At 38.8% G+C, this 19,874-nt stretch overlaps 1 protein-coding gene across 2 annotated transcripts in view; it reads right to left on the reverse strand.

The window, feature by feature from the left end:
* Positions 1-9,558: 9,558 nt before the first annotated feature.
* Positions 9,559-19,874, reverse strand: part of limk1.L (LIM domain kinase 1 L homeolog) — a 45,403-nt gene continuing 35,087 nt past the window's right edge. The window contains exons 7-15 of one of the 2 annotated variants that reach the window (XM_041580880.1): positions 19,230-19,413; positions 18,780-18,866; positions 15,571-15,702; positions 14,257-14,316; positions 14,051-14,116; positions 12,536-12,671; positions 10,716-10,771; positions 10,422-10,579; positions 9,559-10,189 (exon numbers count right to left, since the gene is read on the reverse strand). In XM_041580880.1, coding sequence (XP_041436814.1) covers positions 10,027-10,189; positions 10,422-10,579; positions 10,716-10,771; positions 12,536-12,671; positions 14,051-14,116; positions 14,257-14,316; positions 15,571-15,702; positions 18,780-18,866; positions 19,230-19,413 — 1,042 coding nt within the window. In that variant the 3' untranslated portion in view covers positions 9,559-10,026. 2 annotated transcript variants of the gene reach the window in all.

Here is a 19,874-nt window from a genome sequence, read left to right on the forward strand (position 1 = left end):
GTGGGAGCTGTGTGTGCTTTATTAATTGGGATACATCAAGTGGGCCCCAGCCATTTAGTCCACACTTCTAGGAATGTGTTAAAGGGGACCCGTCACCCATGAAAAATTATTCAAAATGCTATTTTATCACCTTAGTCAAGCAAAATGAACTTTAATTACACTATATAAATTATTTGAATCTTGTTTCCTTCAGTCTGGGAATTCATAATTATAGCCATTAGGAAGCAGCCATTTTGTGGACACTGTTATTAAGGCAAGCCTTGTATTATCTCAGAATCTTGTTTGTGCACCAGAATGGGGGACCTGATGTCCATCCCCATGCCCTGGCTACACAATTAAATAATAAAGAGAACGGGGGAATGTGTGGAGAGCAGTGACATCTAGGAAGTGCTGAATGGAAAGTGAAAGTAATTGTCTGCCCCGCCTCTATGTCTAAGGCCACACCAAGAATAAATCAAATAAAAATAAAACTCAAGACTCTAAAATTACTGGGACAAACATATTTATTTTATCCAGAAAGATTGTTTTTTTTCCCAACAATTGTCCTGTAGCAGATCCTTCATTAGCTCTGAGTCAGAATATATATATAGTTTCAAGTACCACAAAATGTCAAACCTAAAAGTACAACCACATATCAAAAAGCATTGCCTTCAAAAATATCCTCCTAAAGCTTCTTCTCTCTGTACATTCAGTATGCAGAATATAAAGCTGAAATGGGTAACTCCCAGTACCCTGCAACTCGGCAGGGAGTTGTATTGACATTTAGCAACAGTGTGATTTGACATTGATAGGCTGGAACTACACGATGCGTCTTCTTGAGATCCGACGCGCTGGTAGGAAACGGATGCGACGAGAAGGATTCGTCAAAAATAAGGTGATAGAAATGGTAGACCTTGTCGCTGTGTGCATCCAACACTACACGAACGCTGCACGTTGCGTCTTCATCCGACAGTCGTATTGTGTTGGATATACGCAGCAACAAGGTCCGACATTTCTATTACTTACCTTATTTTTGTCACATCCGTTTCCATCGGATCGGACCAAGCAGCGCCTTATGTTTCAGCCCATATCCATTATAATGTAAAGGTATGAACGTTTGATTTTACTATATCTCCAGGTTTATGTTGTAACACTAAAGAAACATAATGAACAGGTAATAATACATTACAGAACAGAATAAAAAACTTTTGCATGGAAATCCTAACATTTTTGGTGAATGCAGTCGGGTCTGATAATCTATACCAGCCAATCAGAAAGTAGCATGTACTGGTCACCTGATTAATAGCACACACTGAGCTAATAGACCTGGTGCCAAACTTGCATATTTTGTTAGGCAATCCCCTAAGTGTCAGCAATTTTCAACACTAGAGCCGTTTGCATGTGCAGAAAAATATATACATGATTCTAAAAATGTACTTTTTGCAAGCTTCACGGATGAAAACTTTTATTTGATTGTGATGTGATTTGATTGGACCAAATGAAATATTCTAAGTAATTAAATGCTAATCCATTGTACTTCTAGAGCAGACTTAATGATTTATACACACTGTGCATTGTGACATTGAGGGGCAGAGCTATTATTGTGTACTATGACTACCGAATAGGCCAATATTTGATTAGAATTTGAAAAAAATTCAACCATTAGAATATCGAAATTTATCATGTACTGTCTCTTTAGAACTTCGACCAATCGACATCTAAAACCTGCCGAATTGCTGTTTTAGCCTATGGGGGACCTCCTAGAACCTATTTGGAGTCATTGGGGCAAGTACTTTCGATTTGAATGCAGCCTAGTTAAAAACTTAATTTTTTAATACATTTTTTATTTGAATTTCGAAGTTATGGGAGTTAAAAAAAAACCTCCCATTACTTCGAAATTCGACCCTTGATAAATCTGCCCCTGAGACTCCATTTTATCCAAATAATCCAAATTTTAAAAAAAGTATTTCCTTTTTCTTTATAATAATAAAACAGTCCCTTATACTTGATCCAAACTAAGATATAAGTAATCCTTATTGGAAGCAAAACCAGCCTATTGGGTTTATTAAATGTTTACATGATTTTCTAGTAGACTTAAGGTATGAAGATCCATTATCCAGAAAGCCTCAGCTCCTGATCATTCTGGATAACAGGTCCCATACCTGTATAAGCTTTTTTTAGTTATTGATTTCTTGTTGCCGGGGGCAAAAATTGTCAAATTCAGAAATGGAGATTAACTGGCAAATCTGCCAACTTCTTGATGTTAAAAAAATAAAATTGGAGTAAAGTGAAAAACAAAACTGTTTTTCAGATGATTTTGAAGTTAAGTATTTTACTCCAATTTCACTCCAAATGGACCATTTATGATTTCAGAGATAATCGCTCAGAATTCTGTATGCTATGATAGACAAGTGGTGATTGTCAGCGCTCTTTAGTGAATGGGGACCTTTTGATCAGAAACACGGATTTCTTCCCTGCAAGGTTTCTTTTTGTAAGTGCTGTTAGTTGAAGGGTTAATCTGGGCATCTTTTTAGATAGATTTTCCGTTCTAACCCCAGAATATAGGTATCTAGTTTGAGCAGCAGATGCATTTTAACCATTATATAAAGGTATGGGATCTGTTATCCAGAAACCCATTAGCCAGAAAGCTCTGAATTACAGAATGGCTGTCTCCCATAGACTCCATTTTATCCAGACAATCCAAATTTTTAAAAAATTATTTCCTTTTTCTCTGTAATAATAAAACAGTAGCTTGTACTTGAGCCAAACTAAGATATAATTAATCCTTATTGGAAGCAAAACCTGTCTACTGGGTTTATTTAATATTTACATAATTTTCTAGTAGACAAGTATGAAGATCCAAATTACAGAAAAATTCATTATCTGGAAAATCCCAGGTCCCCAGCATTCTGGATAACAGGTCCCATACCTGTAATAGAATCATTATAACTGGCTGTTCTGGACACTTGCTAGGCTAAATAATCCATTCATAGCTGCACTCCATGGCTACATTAAAGCAAGTGCAGCCTGTATTAGGGTAGAACTCCACGGGCGATTTTAAGTGCGATAGCTTCCATACCGACGCGCTGAGATGAATCGCAGACGTCACATTGGATGCGCCGAATATAAGGTAAGTAATAGGAATGTTGGACATGGTCGCTGCGTGCATCCTACACGATCCGACTGTCGGATGAAGACAACAGCAGCGTTCACATCTGACAGTCGTGTCGTATGCTTAGCCTGGCTGGATTTTACTGGTATTACAGATGTGCTTTTCTATATACAGATTAAGAAGAAACCAGCAGGTAGATATTTCTTATTAAGGTACAGTACCAATCACACTTAAATAATTGAACTACAAATCCCGATGATTTATTAAACAATAAAAGCTCCTAATTACATGAAGGCCATGCCCATTTTAATCAAATAATTAAAATTTTAAAAAATGATTTCCTTTATTCCGGGACTTGTACTTGATTCCAACTAAGATATAATTAATCCTTATTAGAGGTAAAGCAATTCTATTGGGTTTATTAAATGTTTCTTTAGCAGACAAACCCCCATATGTAATAAAAGGCACCAAGTCTGCCCTGGAGCAGTAACGCATAGCAACCAATCCGCAGGTAGCATTTACTGGTCACCTGTTTAAAAGCAAACATCTTATTGGTTGTGATGGGTTACTGCCCCCGGCAAACTTAGTGCCTTTTATTACATATGGGTATGTTGATCCAAATTACGGAAAGACCCCATGTCCAGAGCATTCTGGATAACAGGTCCAACACTTGTCTTTGTATTTGCTTCCCCTACAGTCGATAGATGGCTCACTGCAGTCTTTCCTTCCCAAGAGCCTTCTGTGATAAATCAGAGGTTTTTCTGCAAAGTACTAAATTGCTGCTGCCTTTGAGATTGTATCATCTGCGCTAATGATTGCGACAATAGCAAAAATCCTGGGTTCTGTGCCTGATATACGTACAGAATGTATATGTGCAGTACTGCTCACTTACAATCGTGTGTGCTAATCTGCACAATCACAGTTGCCGGTACCAGCCAATCAGATCTTTGTTAATCGGTTGCAACTGCCAATAATTTAGCACCTATGCTTGTTGGTCTCCCCATCATATGTAAAGGGGGCAACTCTGCAAAACCCCTAAAGCTGGCCATAGACGCAAAGATCCGCTCATTTGACAACATCGCCATACGAGCGGATCTTTCCCCGATATGCCATTAACGAGCATGGGCTCCGGTGGGATCGAAAGATGTCGGCACACGCCACACACGATCCAAAAATCGTACGAATCCTCGATTCGTACGATAGGATCTGTGTGTCTATGGCCACCTTAAGATTGTAATCTGATTTCTGAGCAGCGCAATATGTCTGAATGACAGTTTCAAGATTTGTCTTGAGCAATGGTTCCATGTCTATGGATGTTAGCAGTAGTTATTATAGAATTGATTGCTGTGCGTTATAAAATCAGTAAAATTACTATGTACATAAGCAAAAATATAATTCTAGGGGAACTCTTCCTTTACAAAACAAAATGACATGTCTCTACTGGTTTAGGCAGCTGCTGAGACAAGAGATGGTACATTGACGATTTGTGTGATTATTCAGATCAGGCTGGAGAATGAGCTTTGGCCTTGGTTTATGTTCTGCTTAAAGGGGTGTTCACCTTTAAAGGGGACCGGTCACCCAAAAAAAATATTCCAAATCCTATTTTATCACGTAAGTCAAGCAAAATTAACTTTATTTACACTGTATAAATTATTTGACTTTTGTTTCCTTCTGTCTGGGATGTCCTAATTATAGCAAGTAGGCAGGAGCCATTTTGTGGACACTGTTATTAAGGCAAGCCTTGTATCAACCCATAGTCTTGTTTGTGCACCAGAATGGGGGACCTGATGTCCATCCCCATGCACTGGCTACACAATTAAATGGTAAAGAGAATTGGGGGAATGTGGGGAGAGCAGTAACATCTAGGAAGTGCTGAATGGAAAGTGAAAGTAATTGTCTGCCCTGTCTCTTTGCCTAAGGCTTAGAGGAGGGGCAGACAATATTTGATTGACAGCTGAGATTTTTAAATGAGTTTACAACAGCTATGAATGCTTTAATAAAAAATAACATTTGGATTTCATGTTTAATTTGAAAAGGACTTTTATTATACATTTTTTTGTCTGGGTGACGGGTCCACTTTAAGTTAACTTTTAGTATATTATAGAATGGCTAATTCTAAGCACCTTTTCAATTTATCTTCATCATTTATTTTTTTTTTATAGTTTTTAATTATTACTTTTTCTTCTGACTCCATCTAAAAAACGAATGCTCTGTAAGGATACAAATGTATTTTTTATGGCTACATTTCATTACTCATGTTTCTAACCAGGTCATTTCCTATTCGTATTCCAGCGCCTTAATTAAATCAATGCATGGTTGCTAGGGTAATTTGGACCCTAGCAACCAGATTGCTGAAAAGGCAAACTGGAGAGCTTCTGAATAAAAAGCTTAACTCAAAAAACTCATATTCAAAAAAATTAAAACCAATTGCAAATTGTCTCAAAACATCACTCCCTACATCAAACTAAAAGTTTACTCAAAGGTGAACAACCCCTTTAAGACAAATGTGCTGTGTGGATCTAGTGGTGGGAATTGCCATTTCAAGGCATACTTCATATACACAGGAAATTTTGTCATTCCTCTACAAATAATTTAGCTGAACCCAGACCCTTATTTGTAAATTAAAATAGCAGAAGAATAAAAATTAAAATGCATTAGCCATGAACAACAGTTGGTCGCTTTCAGTTACAGGTACGGGATCTATTGTCTGGAAACCTGATATCCAGAAAGCTCCGAATTACAGGTAGTCCAACAGAGTCCATTTTAAGCAAATCATTTAAATTTTTTAAAACAATCTTATTGGGTTTATTTAATGTTTACATGATTTTCAGCAGACTTAAGGTATGGTGATCAAGACTGAACAAAGACCCCTTATCCAGTGAACAACAGAACCCAAGCATTCCAGATAACAGATCCCATACTGAATGTGATTAATTGTTGTTCATGGCTTTTAGGATTGGGCTGAATCTCAAGTCAAAGTGTTGAGATACAGCTTAACCCCATTCTGTTGTAGAATGTCCTACTGTAGCAACTTTTCCATTGGTATTAATTTGTTTCTGAATTATATGCCTGTTATTATATTTCCATGTCTTATCAGCTTGGTCATTAAAATGCTTTCTGGTCTCTTGGGTCCTGGCAGCCAAAAAACTGTTGCTCTGTGAGTCAACATTTTTACTGTTACTGTGGCTTTTTATTACTTTCTATTCAGGACATCACCCATTTATCTTCCAGTCTGTAATCCAATCCTGTTTGTTAAAGGATAAGTAAACCTTGAAAATAAGTGAATGTAAAATTGATGAGGGTGCTATTCTAAGCACTTTTGCAATAAACGTTAATTTTTTCATTCCAAGATATTAAAGGATACATACATGTACTTTTAACATGAATTTTGTTACAGCAGCACCACCTGCGGGTCATTTTCCGACCAGTCTGACCACCAAGTAGTCAAGGAAGTTGTCAGGAGAAAGAAAGAGGGCTGATGTTCTTCTGCTTAGGAAAGATTTGAGAAAGGTTTCAAAGAACATCAGAGCAGCCTTTTTATTTCTCCTGACAACTTCCTTGACTACTTGGTGGTCAGACTGGTTGGAAAATGACCAGCAGGTGGTGCTGTTGAAACAAAATGCATTCATTTTAACAGTACATGTATCTTTTAATATTTTGGAATGAAAAAAAAAAATAATGTATGTATATTGCAAAAGTGCTTAGAATAGCACTCTCAGCATTTCACATTCACTTGTGGTTAGGGATGGGCGAATTTGACCTGTTTCGTTTCGCCAAAAATTTGCCCCCAGCGAAATGTCGCAGACGCCCATTAAAGTCTATGGGCGTCAAATATTTTTTGTTGCGCAACGAAATTGTTTTGACTCGCTTCTTTTTTTTTTTAACGCACGCCGCCATACAAGTCTATGGGCGTCATTTTTTCGGCAAAACAAGGCGAAAAAATTTGCCCATCCCTACTTATGGTTTACTTATCCTTTAATGTAAATTAGGCCATAATATCCAGATAAGTGTTTACATTCCATACTGGAGAGCTGATGAGCAAAAAGCCAATAAATGAAAAAAAAAAAAAAAAATCCAATACTAAAAAATGAAGACCAAGCTCAAAATGTCTCGGAATATCACTGTTTGTATGATACTAAATTTAACTGAAAGGTGTCTGTGTATAAAAAGCCAGAATGGAGGCAGCGAGTTAATCTAAGAAGAAAACAACATGGTGTTCAAGCCACATTCTGCTTGCAGTTGGCACGTGGCAGTATAGACAAGAAGAACAACACACAAATTGCGAAGCATTGTCTGCACAACTCCAGATACAGAGCCGCAGCATGCAAAATCCTGAACCAACATAAGGCAAACGTGTGGAATCTGCGACTTTTCTTCTGTAAATAAATGTGCAAAACGCTGCTAAATTATAGCAAATATCAAGATTTCCCAAAGCCACAGGCAAATGAGGAATTGAGTATAAAGTACACTTTTATAAACTGGAATAATGCACTTTTTTTGCAGTTACACAACTAACTGGATGCTCTTGTTTATCTGTAAGCTGGAACACACTTTCATCAGATTATCTCATACGTCTATGGCATATTTTTGAGCATCACTTTCTATTTTTATCTGTTCTGGGGACTATTGCTGATAGTTTCTCTTGCCACAAGTGACAAGTCCCCGGTGACAATTAAAATGTATCATGAACCACAATCAACATGTATAAACCCCAAAAAAGGCAATTCTCTAACCATACGGATACCATCAGTCAATAAAGGACAATGAGGAGGACGTCGTACAATATCACATGTTCGCCTCTGAAGACATTAATGAATTCTGATGCACAAAGAACATACACTAAATATCTCTAAATATTACTGTAAGTTTGCCATCACTTAAGACAAGAGTTAAGCATGTTATTAGATGGTACAGATAGACTCACAAATTCAGGTGTTTTGCTCTGCTAGAGCAGTGGTTGTCAGTAGGGATGCACCGAATCCACTATTTTGGATTCGGCCAAACCCCCAAATCCTTTGCGAAAGAGTCGGCTGAATACCGAACCAAATCGTTTTGTGACAAAAAGTCATGAAATTTCCCTCCCGTCCCAAATTTGCATATGCAAATTAGTATACTGATTCGGTTCGGCCGAATCCTGCTGAAAAAGGCCAAATCCTGGCCGAATCCCAAACCGAATGTTGGATTCTGTGCATCCCTTGTTGTCAGACTATTTCCATTCAAGCCTCCCCTTGGAGGTAAGGCCTTTAATCAGGACTCCCCCTTAGCTGATAACAAGGTTACAGATGTATGAAATAATCAATTGTATCAATCATTGTTCCAAGAATATTTACAACAGGAAATATGTTTTCACTTCCATATCTCATCCTAAGTGCCCTTCAAGCTGAACTTTAAGGAGTTCTTACCATAACTGACATTTAGGCCACTTGCCACTGCTCTAAGTGCCATCCAAGGGGGCCATTCCTACAGGCAGGCAACCACCGTCCTAGAGTACAGCAAAGGAAATGTTAGATGGCGGCAGAATTGCCAGTGATACATTGGGACAGAGAAAGTGTACTGCTTTATTACATATCTGTTCACTTATTTTGTACAGTAGCTAAAAGTGAATGCAGCCTATTGGGTATCCTCTGTATAAGCAAATGATAACCTACAGTGTATACCTTTCAATGCCTATATACCATTCCACAAAAGGAACCCCATTGTATGGAGTCAGTGATAAACTATGGCTCTATATTCAGTTACAAAAATGGAGCTGACCAACAATGACCTTACAATGAATTAATGAAGACTGTAACATTAAAGGGATACTGTCAACAATATTTGTGCCTGTAAACGGTGACATTATGGCTGAACCGTTGGAGAAGAAAGTGAATTTTGAAAATGCAACAGAAACTCTGTTTGCTTAAAAAAGTACCCATTCATAAATGAATTTGTAGCTGCAGAAAATTAGTGATTTTTAAAGTAAAAGAATTTCAAAGAGCAAACCAAATCACAGTATTTGTGTATTATGTTATGAAGATTATGCAATATTTAAGCCTCTGTATAAAAATAAATTGAATTATTTAAAAATGGAAAGTATATGATGGCAGGGTCACTTTAAGAAATGCTCATTGCTTTTACCTCCTGGGATAACATTAGTGGGGTGGGATCCGAGAAAGGGCTGAATCCCCCACATTCAATTTCACCGCAATGGCAACATGACAGGACTTGGTGATATATTGTGAGCTCATAAGTGTAGAAGTTTACAATCACTAAACAAATATGCATTGTGTATTCAAGGAACGATTAAGTGAAAGATGTACGATACACGTATGATGTGCATATACTAAGATAAGGTTTCTTCACAGTTTTCTTTGATCTCAGCCCAAGTGCATTGTGGTCCCATTCACTCCGATGTAACCCTGAGCCAACATAAAGCAATGGATGAGTAGAGAATACACGACAACACAAATAAAGTTGGGAGAGGTGAGAAGATAAACAGTACCTACATTAAGGAAGCTATGTACAAAACGCTATGCACAATCAAAATATACATACAGGTATTTACACAAGGTGCAGGATGCTTCTTTCTTTGAACAAAATGCCAAGAGAAGGTGGCGCCATGCAGGAAGGGAAGTGGTGTAATGACGCCTTTACGAACTACAGAATTTGTTTCTGGTACTCTGAAGACTAAGTGGCTTACTAATCGATCCTGGTTTATCTTAAGCAAGCTCACCAGAAAGAACCATCAGAAACCAGCGCAACTCAGTAGGCACCCTGAGGAACTAGAAGGGTTCTAGAATCTTTGGAAAGCCCTCAGTGCTTCTGAGATATCTAACAATTTCCAGCTCTGATACAACAGATCCTCTTTGTTAGAACATGGGGGGGCACGTTTTCACTCCGTGCAAGAAAAGCAATATGAGTCTGGGGGTGTTTATTATGAAACCGTCCTCCATGGGTTATTCAGGGATTTCAGGGTGCACGTGAAGTGTGCTATCACCCCTCCTGTAGTTTTCCCAGAAATTCTGTTCAAGTTGTTCAATATGTGAACTGAGGGGAAGCTGAAGGTTTAAGTGCCTAAGTAGGGAATCCAACCAAAGCTGCAACTGTGAGAACCTTGGCCTGCAACAGAGCACAGGTAAAATTGACTGAGGTTAAACATTTTATCACAGTGGGAATAATTAATAAAACAAGGCCTGCTACAAAGACAGAAAATCACATAGAGAGGTCTATAATCAAATATGTAATATATATATTTATTATTTTGAGCATTTTCTATGTATTTGTATGTATCATTAATCTGATACAGAACTGCTAATAAAAATATATTAAATATAACATGTTTTAGCTTTACCTCTTTTCAGGATCCAGGTCACAGCACAACACAGCACTGGGGAAAAATCCTGGTGGGCAATTCGGGGGGCAAAATCTATCCAAGAATGCACGGACATTGAGCCCAAAATCCATGGTGCGAGGGAGATAATCAGGGTCAGCATTTACAAGTCCAATTATCTAACAAAACAAAAAGAAGAAAATACAGCACAGAACTGTAAATGAAGAATGAAGAAGGGGAGAGTGATCCAGTAAGCACTAAGCGATGAAACATGTAAAGAGCACAGTAATGGGAACGGTGAACCAGCATAAATACCTCACAAATTACAATCCCAAAGGAGAAAACATCCACAGATTCGTCATAGCTTCTTCCTGCAAAAAAACAAAACAAAAAACACAGGAATTTAATCATCATGAACAAGACAAGGCAAAGTCAGTGACAGAACATTGATAGGATGAATGGAGAAGGTGCCAAATAAAAGCCTTGTGGAGACACCATGTATTTGTTGAGCAATATAAGTACATTTGTGATAGCTAGTGAGAAACAAAGTACATTTTTGGCTACTTTTCCTTTCAGCTAAATATATTGTACAGTATTTAAGATTTATCTTGTGTGTGTACCTTATGACGTACATTGGACTTTTATCAATAAGGGGAATGCAGAATGCATTGAACACTCCAGTTGGGAGTAGCTATTGAGATGAACATACTCTGTAACTCAATATTGTACATATAATTACTGTTGCACGCACCTTTGCATTTCACTTGAATGGATGTTACATTTATGTAATTTTAGTGATCACAAGCAAAAAGAGGGGGTATTACAATGTGCATAAAGGTCTAAATAAATACTGGGCATTTGGGTTTTTGTTAGGGATGCACTGAATCCACTATTTTGGATTCAGCCGAACCCCTGAATCCTTTGCGAAAGACTCTGTCGAATACCGAAACGGATCAGAATTTGCAAATGCAAATTAGGGTTGGGAAGGGGAATACATTTTTCACTTGCTTGTTTTGTGACAAAAAGTGACGCAATTTCCCTCCCCGCCTCTAATTGGCATAATTAGGATTCAGTTCGGCCGAATCCTGCTGAAAAAGGCTGAATCCCAAACCAAATCCTAGATTCGGTTTTTGTTCAGTCATGAATAGCATCTTTATTTATATATAAGGCATTGGTTAAAGTTGGCAATTCAGGTCTAAATTTTACCTATAAGCCCTGCAGCTGCTCTTTATACTAGTGAATGACAAGGACCCTACTGCTTATTGCTCCATGTGTGTTCAACTGCTCACTTATCACTAGTATAAAGAGCAGTGACTGGTTCAGAGGGGCATTTTGTCTGCTGCTGCTCTCTGTCTGAGGGCAATGGTGGAATTAATACCCAGTGTGCCATAAAAAGAGCCTTGAAATTACAAGCCATATCTCACTTCTGATCACATCTGCTTGTTTGAAGAAGCTATCCAGAAGAACTGATCAATGTTATTTTGATAATCTTTTGAATTCCCATACAGGACAATTTCAAGTCTTGTGGTCTTCAGGCCTGATAGGTGGACTAGCAATTTATCCAGATAGAGCAGTGATCCCCAACCAGTAGCTCATGAGCAACATGTTGCTCTCCAACTCCTTGGATGTTGCTCCCAGGGGCCTCAGGTGCTTTTTGTTGAATTCCAGGCTTGGAGGCAAGTTTTGGTTATATAAAAACCAGGTGTACTGCCAAAGAGAGCCTCAATGTAGGTTGACAATCCACATAAGGGCTAAAAATGGCCAATCACAGCACTAATTTGGCACCCCAAGAACATTTTTCATGCTAGTGTTGCTCCCCAACTCCTTTTACTTCTGAATGTTGCTCACGGGTTCTAAAGGTTGGGGATCCCTGAGATAGTGTATGGCTACCTAATGCTGATTGGCTGCCTAATGCTATGCCAGAATAGGGCTACAAATCAGAAAATGCCTTTAATGTATTGCTGAGTGTTTGTACTGAATTATCAACCAAAATGATGCTCCTTTGGCACCAGTGGTGAAACGAGAGCCCACACAGCATAATTATTTACTTGAACAATGGCCAAAGAATGCCTACACTTCTTTATTGGGGTTCTTGGTGTCTGATCTAAAAAAAACAAATAATTCATTCATTTTACCATTTATCATCTCTGGTGCCATCCAGTAGGGATTCCCCACCACAGTATAACGCTTCCTTCTGTCTTTCCGTAGATCACGAGTCTCTTCGGGTATCAAACGTGACAGGCCAAAATCTGCCACCACTAGACCCCCATCCTATAGTCCAAAAAGCAAAATTGATCACTCAAGGGTACAACATTTTAGCCACCTAAACTAAGCTTCCAAATGAATAAAACTATTACAAAACCAACAGCATCATCACACAAAGGAAGAGCAGCCTCTGTTGGCCAATGTGTCATGAAAGAGTATAGTTTCAAACAGGTATAGCACCTGTTGTGCAGAAAGCTTGGGACATGGCACCTCCATAATTCAAGTCTACTACAAATCATTCAAACATTAAACCCAACAGGATTGCTTTGCTTCCAATGAGGATTTATTATATCTTAGTTGGGCTCAAGTACAAGGAACTATTTTATTATTACAGAGAAAAAGGAAACAATTTTTGAAATTTTTAATTATTTGACTAAAAGCAGTCTATGTAAGATGGTCTTCCCTTAATTCAGAGCTTTCTGGATAACAGGTGTCCGGATAAGGGACCCTATACTGAAGTTGCCCATATAGCTGAAAATTTGGATAGATATCTGACTCGGTGTGGCAATAATCTACAGAATCAGCCTATATATACTGCCTACTTTCAATAGGCATGAAAGCACCATTGTTCATTTCGGGAATGAACATTCTATGGATTTAACTGTATTTTTAAGTGTACAGGGCCCAAGCCTTCAGGTGGCTTGTAACATTACTGTGCATAATATGGTACATACTAACTATATGCCAAAATGAAAATACCACTACATATATACATGAAGGTAGAAAGTTACAGTAGCTGCATATGTTTATGCCCCAGAGTGTCAGCAAATTGAGAGGAATTAAACACACTAGAATGAAGGCAGACACAAAAATATATGTTTTATTCAGAAAAGTATGACCAAGAATGTCCTCTTTCTTTCAGGAGGACTTAATGTGGCCATACATGTGCCGATAAAAGCTGCTGACAGACCGAGTCGGCAGCTTATTGGCCTGTGTATGGGGCCCTCCGACGGGCTTCCCCGATCGATATCTGGCTGAAAATGGGCCAGATGACAATTGAGCAGGGCTAAAAATCCCGTCTGATTGAGGACCGTATCTGTTCGTTGATGTAGTCCCGCAATCTGACCTCCCGTACTCCTGCATTATGATCTGATCATTGGGCCCTAGGGCCAACGATCAGAATCAGTCCGATTGGTGGGCATATCGTGGTGGGCATATCGGAGAGAGATCCTCTTGTTTGACACCATCACCAAATGAGCAGATCACTCTGTGTATGGCCACCTCAAATCAGAGAGCCTAATATTAATGCCCCAAAAGGTATGAAGCACAAAGGGCTTTCCTTTTTATAATTTTCTGAATAAAACTTACTTTTTACTCTTCATATTTTTGAAATAACCCCAGTCTGTGCCTGCTGCTTACTGACATACTGAAATGTGACATCTTACCTCACGTACAAGACAGTTATGAGAGTTCAAATCCCGGTGGATAATATTCATAGAATGAAGATATGTCTAGGTAAGCAAAAGACAAATATATTATAAAATATTGGGGTAGAGTAAGAACAACTATCAGCTGCCACCAAAATGATGGGACAGGCTCTTATCTGAGGACAATCATGAAGAGCCATCCATTAAAATGCACTTGTACTCACCATTCCAGCTGCAATGTCTCTGGCAAAACTGACCCTCTGGTTCCATGGGCAATGCGTATCCTGAAAGATCAACATGAACAACTTGTATTTGTACTTTAACAATGTGCACAGTACAAAAGACAAACATTATTCTAACTTTCACATTTTGGAAACCAATGAACCCTTTAATCTGTTTGCATGCACATAAATATATAGTAATTTTAAGTGAAAACACTTGATTTTGTACTTATTTTAACCTACACACTTGCCTGTGCACATAACTTTAAAATGTTATGAACAAAACACTAGAAGTGGCACACTGGCAGCAGCTCCTGCATGAACTACTGAATGTTCTTCTCCATTTGTGTCACTGTTCTTAAATATTGTGAATTCTGTATGCCACCTAGGCAACTGTAAACTGCTGTTGCTAAGTCTAAAAAGCTTTCTAATGCTCAAACATATGATAAATATATTCTCTAATGCTTCATTCTTTAGACTAGTCATCTCCAACCAGTGGCATTGAGCAAAATGTTGGTCACCAACCCCATGGATGTTGCTCCCAATGACATTAAAGCAGGTGCTTATTTTAGAATTCCTGGCTTGGAGGCAAGTTTTAGTTGCATATAAACCAGGAGTACTGTCAAAAAGCCTCCTGTAGGTTGCCAGGCCACACAGGGGCTACCAAATAGCCTATCACAGCATTTATTTAGCACCACCGAGGACCATTTTGTATGCTTGTATTGTTCCTTAAATCTTTTTACATCTAAATGTGGCTCACGGATAAAAAGGTTGCTTTAAAACATCCATATACAGTTTGTACCTTCACCATCAAAAAAACCTAATGGGTATGTAGCAATACAGGACATGCAATATTTTGATTGGTGACATTGTTGCCCAGCCCAGTTGTTTTTAGCATTAGTCTATTGCCTGAAAATGCACCAGTAGTACTATTTTGCTTTTCTCTATTATGTCTCAGTTCTATTCTTGTCCATGTCAAGATGTGTTTTCTAAGCTTTTGCCTTTCTGACTGGCCTCCACCAGGACAGGACAGCAGGGGGCGCTCTTGTTTCACATGTATGATATTAGCAGTACCCAAATGTTCGTATCACAAAATCTAAATAATTACAGTAAATTGCAAGTTTGCTCTGAAGGGCACATTATGTTATATATAGGTAGTTATATGCCCCCTTTAATCCAGGAAACTATGCAGGTCACAGGCTAGGTGTATTCCTAATGTATGAAGAACCAACAGCAAGCAATTAAGAAAAGAAACAGGAAAGATCCCAGATCTTTTAGTGCTCAGAAGAAAAAAGGCAAATTTAGTAGTGAACTCACCATGCTCTTTATAACTCTGCGCAAGGTCCCACCTGGGATGTACTCAGTAATAAAGTTTAGCCTTTTGTCCTTGTATAGTACTCCAATAAACTTCAACACATGGGGGTGCTCCAAGCATCGCATCACCTTCACCTACACCAAACAGAGACAGATGGTTAGTAGAAAGCATGGGCAATATCTGAATGCAGAAATTATTACATTTAGTAATTACAAATGAGGAACCAGTTAATGAAGGTTGCCTTCTTAATAGTCCCAATTCTAGTAATACAACTAATGGTGCATGGTTCACACATGAGGAAATTTAAAATAGACTAAAACATTTTAAGATAAACAAAGTTCCGGGGCCAGATGGTATTCATCCCAGGGTACTTAGCAAGCTTAGCTCTGTGATTGCCAAACCTCTTTGACAATCTTACTTAATTTTTCAGGATTCAGGCGAATTGCTAATGTGGTGCCTCTATTAAAAAAAGGATCCCGATCTCAGCCTCAAAACTATAGGCCAGTTAGTCTGACTTCAGTGGTAGGAAAGCGTTTCGAAAGGGTTAATAAAGGATAAGAGTAAATCATAATACTATGAGTGTATGAAACCAATAAAGAGCTATAAGACTGGTACAATAAGTTCAGTATATAAAATACAGCATTTCTAGCCATATTCATTTTTAGGGTCTCCTTTAAGTCCCGCCTTAGGGGCAAATTTACTAAAGGGCGAAGTGACTAATGCGGGCGAAAATTCAGCAGCATGGCATCATTTCGGTACTTCGCCGATTTACTAACGGTCGCTGGCGTAACTTCGCTAGCGATGGAGATAGACTCTAGTGTTACTTCGCTCTCTAACGCCTGGTGGATTTTAGTGAATTAGCGTTGTCCTGGCGAATCTATGCCTGGTGAAATGTTGCTCTGTGAGCGAAGCCGTCGCTGGCAAATTTTTGGAGGTTAGTGAATTTGCCCCTTAATCTTCCCATTGCACAAAAACCCATGCTTCCATTTTTGATTTTGATGGCAGGTGGAAAAGAAAATTATTTTTACATCACTCATTGCAAGCACACACCTTACCAAGAAAAATAATTGATAAAATCATTTGAATAGGGTTCTTTGGCAATCTTTTCATTTAATATATAAATATATACATTCAAGTATACTGTAAATATTATTTATATAAAAAGAGATACTTAGTAGACGGTTGCCAAATATATATATAAGTGGCACCAGTATATGCCAATGCATACATGCACAGCTATGAAAATGAGCATATCTATGGCAATAAACTTTTTCAAAAATTCGGCAGTTTTTACAGGCGCTATATAGATGACCTGTTCTTTATATGGACAGGTACATCAGAATCACTGGAGGGATATGTGAATAGTCTAAATTCTCTAGACTCTCCAATCAGGCTAACCCTGAGTTACAGCGTGCAACAAATAAATTTTCTGGACGTTCAAGTCTACAAAGCAAATGGGGCCTTACACACAAGAATATATACAAAAACCACTGACAGAAATACCCTGCTACATTACAAAAGTAACCACCCCAGACATCTCCTAGAATCACTTCCCAAATCACAAATGATGCGGGTCATTAGAATTGACAGCGATCCAGCACAGTGTAAGGAGGATCTAACAATAATGGGGAAAAAATTCCTGGCTAGGGGCTATCCAACTAATTTGATCAATGACACTACAAAAGCAGTAGCAGCTATGTCACGGGAACAATTGTTACAAAGTACCACGGCTACCACGAACAATAAGGACAACGACATCAATGACATTTACTACGTCAGTAAATTTAATCCCCACAGTAAGGCCACCAAAGAAGCTGTACTCAAACATTGGGATATAGTGGCCAAAGATGAAGCGCTAGCCCCTAGGGTTCCCAAAAGACCGAAATTCAGTTTCGCGAGGAACACCAACCTAAAAGAACACTTGAGTCCCGCCGACCCAGTAAGTAAATATTCGCAACCCAAGGTCCAACATTTTTTATCCAACCGCCCGGGGGTATATAAATGTACGGGATGTGTGATGTGCAACACTCTCATACTAGGAAAAGAATTTAGACACCCTAGAACTGGAAAGAGATATGAGATCAAACATAGGCTCACTTGCACCTCAACCAGAGTAATATACGTGATTAAATGCCCCTGTGGACTAATTTACTGTGGAAAAACCACTAGGCAATTGAAAGAGAGGATAAATATGCATAGGGCCACTATAAGGGCTGCACTGGATATGGACAGAAAGGTCGATGCCAATAAACAGGACATAGCGCAACAGCCAGTTGCCAAACATTGGAAAGAGGCCAGACATGACCCTACCACGTTTAAATGTATGCCTATAGATTGTATACAGAAACCGCCAAGAGGCGGTGATATTGACAATTTGTTACTGAAACGTGAAGCATACTGGATACATGAACTGGACTGCGTTATACCCAAGGGACTCAATGGACAGTTAACATTGAATTGTTTCCTTGCATGAGCAATATACATGTTGAATAACTTGCTGTTTCTAAATATACACCAAATATTGATCGAAACTTTTTTTGCTCCTCAGGAAAAGCATACAAAATATTCTTCTTTTGATCTGAAATGCATACAAAGTATTCTTCCTTTGATCTGTAAGTAATTTGTTTTTCCGTTTTTTACTTTTTTGCTTTATTGTAACACTGTTTCAATCGTGTAACCATGTTACCAATTGGACACATGCGCACAGAGGATTTGACACAAGGCACTACGCTGACACCTAGTGGTGTAGGAACAAAAGGACACTCTATACACAGGAAAGACTTTGTTTTTGGAAAACAACATCTGTATATGGACTAATGACGTCATCAGGGCGCCAAAATCCACATGTGGGGGTGGGTATTTAAACCTTTGCACTGTAAGGCACTGCATCCTTGATAAAGGTTCCCAGGAGGAACCGAAACGTTGGACACAATGCTGTGTTGAAATAAAATACACTTTGCTTTTCTACAAATGAGTGTGCTGATCCTTGCATCACCTGTATCATTAATTTGATCCTGCACCTCAAACTCATACAAGTATCGAGTGCTGATACCCACAGGACGCATATATATATATATATATATATATATATATATATATATATATATATATATATATATATATATATATATATATATATACTGCAGCTAATACAGATGATAAAGCAGGCAGGAGCCAGACTTGTCTCAATTAAGCATTAATTAGCACTTACCTCTTTTAAGAAGGTTCTTTGTGTTTCCTCATCAAACCTAATTAATTCCTTCATTACCATCACTTCCCCAGTCACCCGGTGCGTAACCTGCATTAAGAAGGTTAGAAACCAATGTATACTATTAAATGCATCTCTAGAGGGAAGCAATTGCAGTACTGCAGTCAAAAGAAGCAGATGTTTAACCCTTTTGGCCAGGCCCGGATTTGTGGACAGGCCACGAAGGCCTAGGGCGGCAGAAGTCTGGGGGTGGCATATTGCCCGCAGCTGTACTGACAGACATTTAAATCTCCCACCTGCCCAGTCCCCACATTGGAGAAGGTGACAGCAACAGTGATTGTAGGGTGGTGCGAGCAGTCCTGGGTAAGTGCAGGTAGGGGTAAGTACAAGTGGGGGTGCAAGCTGGTAGGTGGCCAAGAAAATATTGCCATGCAGAAATACCAAGTTATTCACCTTTATAGCTTGACCAAAGCATCCCCTGCCCAACACCTCTCCTGGGATGAGATCTGAGGGTCTGAAGATACGATGGACACCAGTGACAGTACGGACCGACTCAGAGCGGCTCATGTCTCTGCGAGAACAGGATGGCGATCCCACGCAGCTGGATCCAGGTGACCGGTCTATACTACAACTGCGCCTTAAATATAAATTGGGTGTAGGCAAAAGTAAGTTTCGATTTTTGCAAAAAACTGACACATAGAGTAAGCTGGCCATACATAGGGTTAATATTTGCCATTTCGACCCACATGCCAAATAAATTGCATTACAGGACATGACCATCATTTTGGCTGATGATCCCATAATACTAACAGGAGTCATCCTGCAACTCCACTTTGTTATCTTTTAGATCCTCACATACAGTATATACCAGTGGCAAGCTACTCTGTTCACACATACATTTATGTGCTGTTCAGTAGGCGCAAAATAAATTGTGTGTGCACTTAGCATGCTAAGGGAAACCTGTACTTAACATGGTCAAGGCATGAGCACAGTACAGGGTCCCTTTTCGCCCTTTTAATTTGCTTTGCAACATGGCAATATAGGAGCTTTAGTAATGACACTGAACAATACATTAACATATATTGCACCCTGTACAGT

The sequence above is a fragment of the Xenopus laevis genome, chromosome 2L (genome assembly GCF_017654675.1).
Source record: "Xenopus laevis strain J_2021 chromosome 2L, Xenopus_laevis_v10.1, whole genome shotgun sequence".
NCBI lineage: Eukaryota > Metazoa > Chordata > Amphibia > Anura > Pipidae > Xenopus > Xenopus laevis.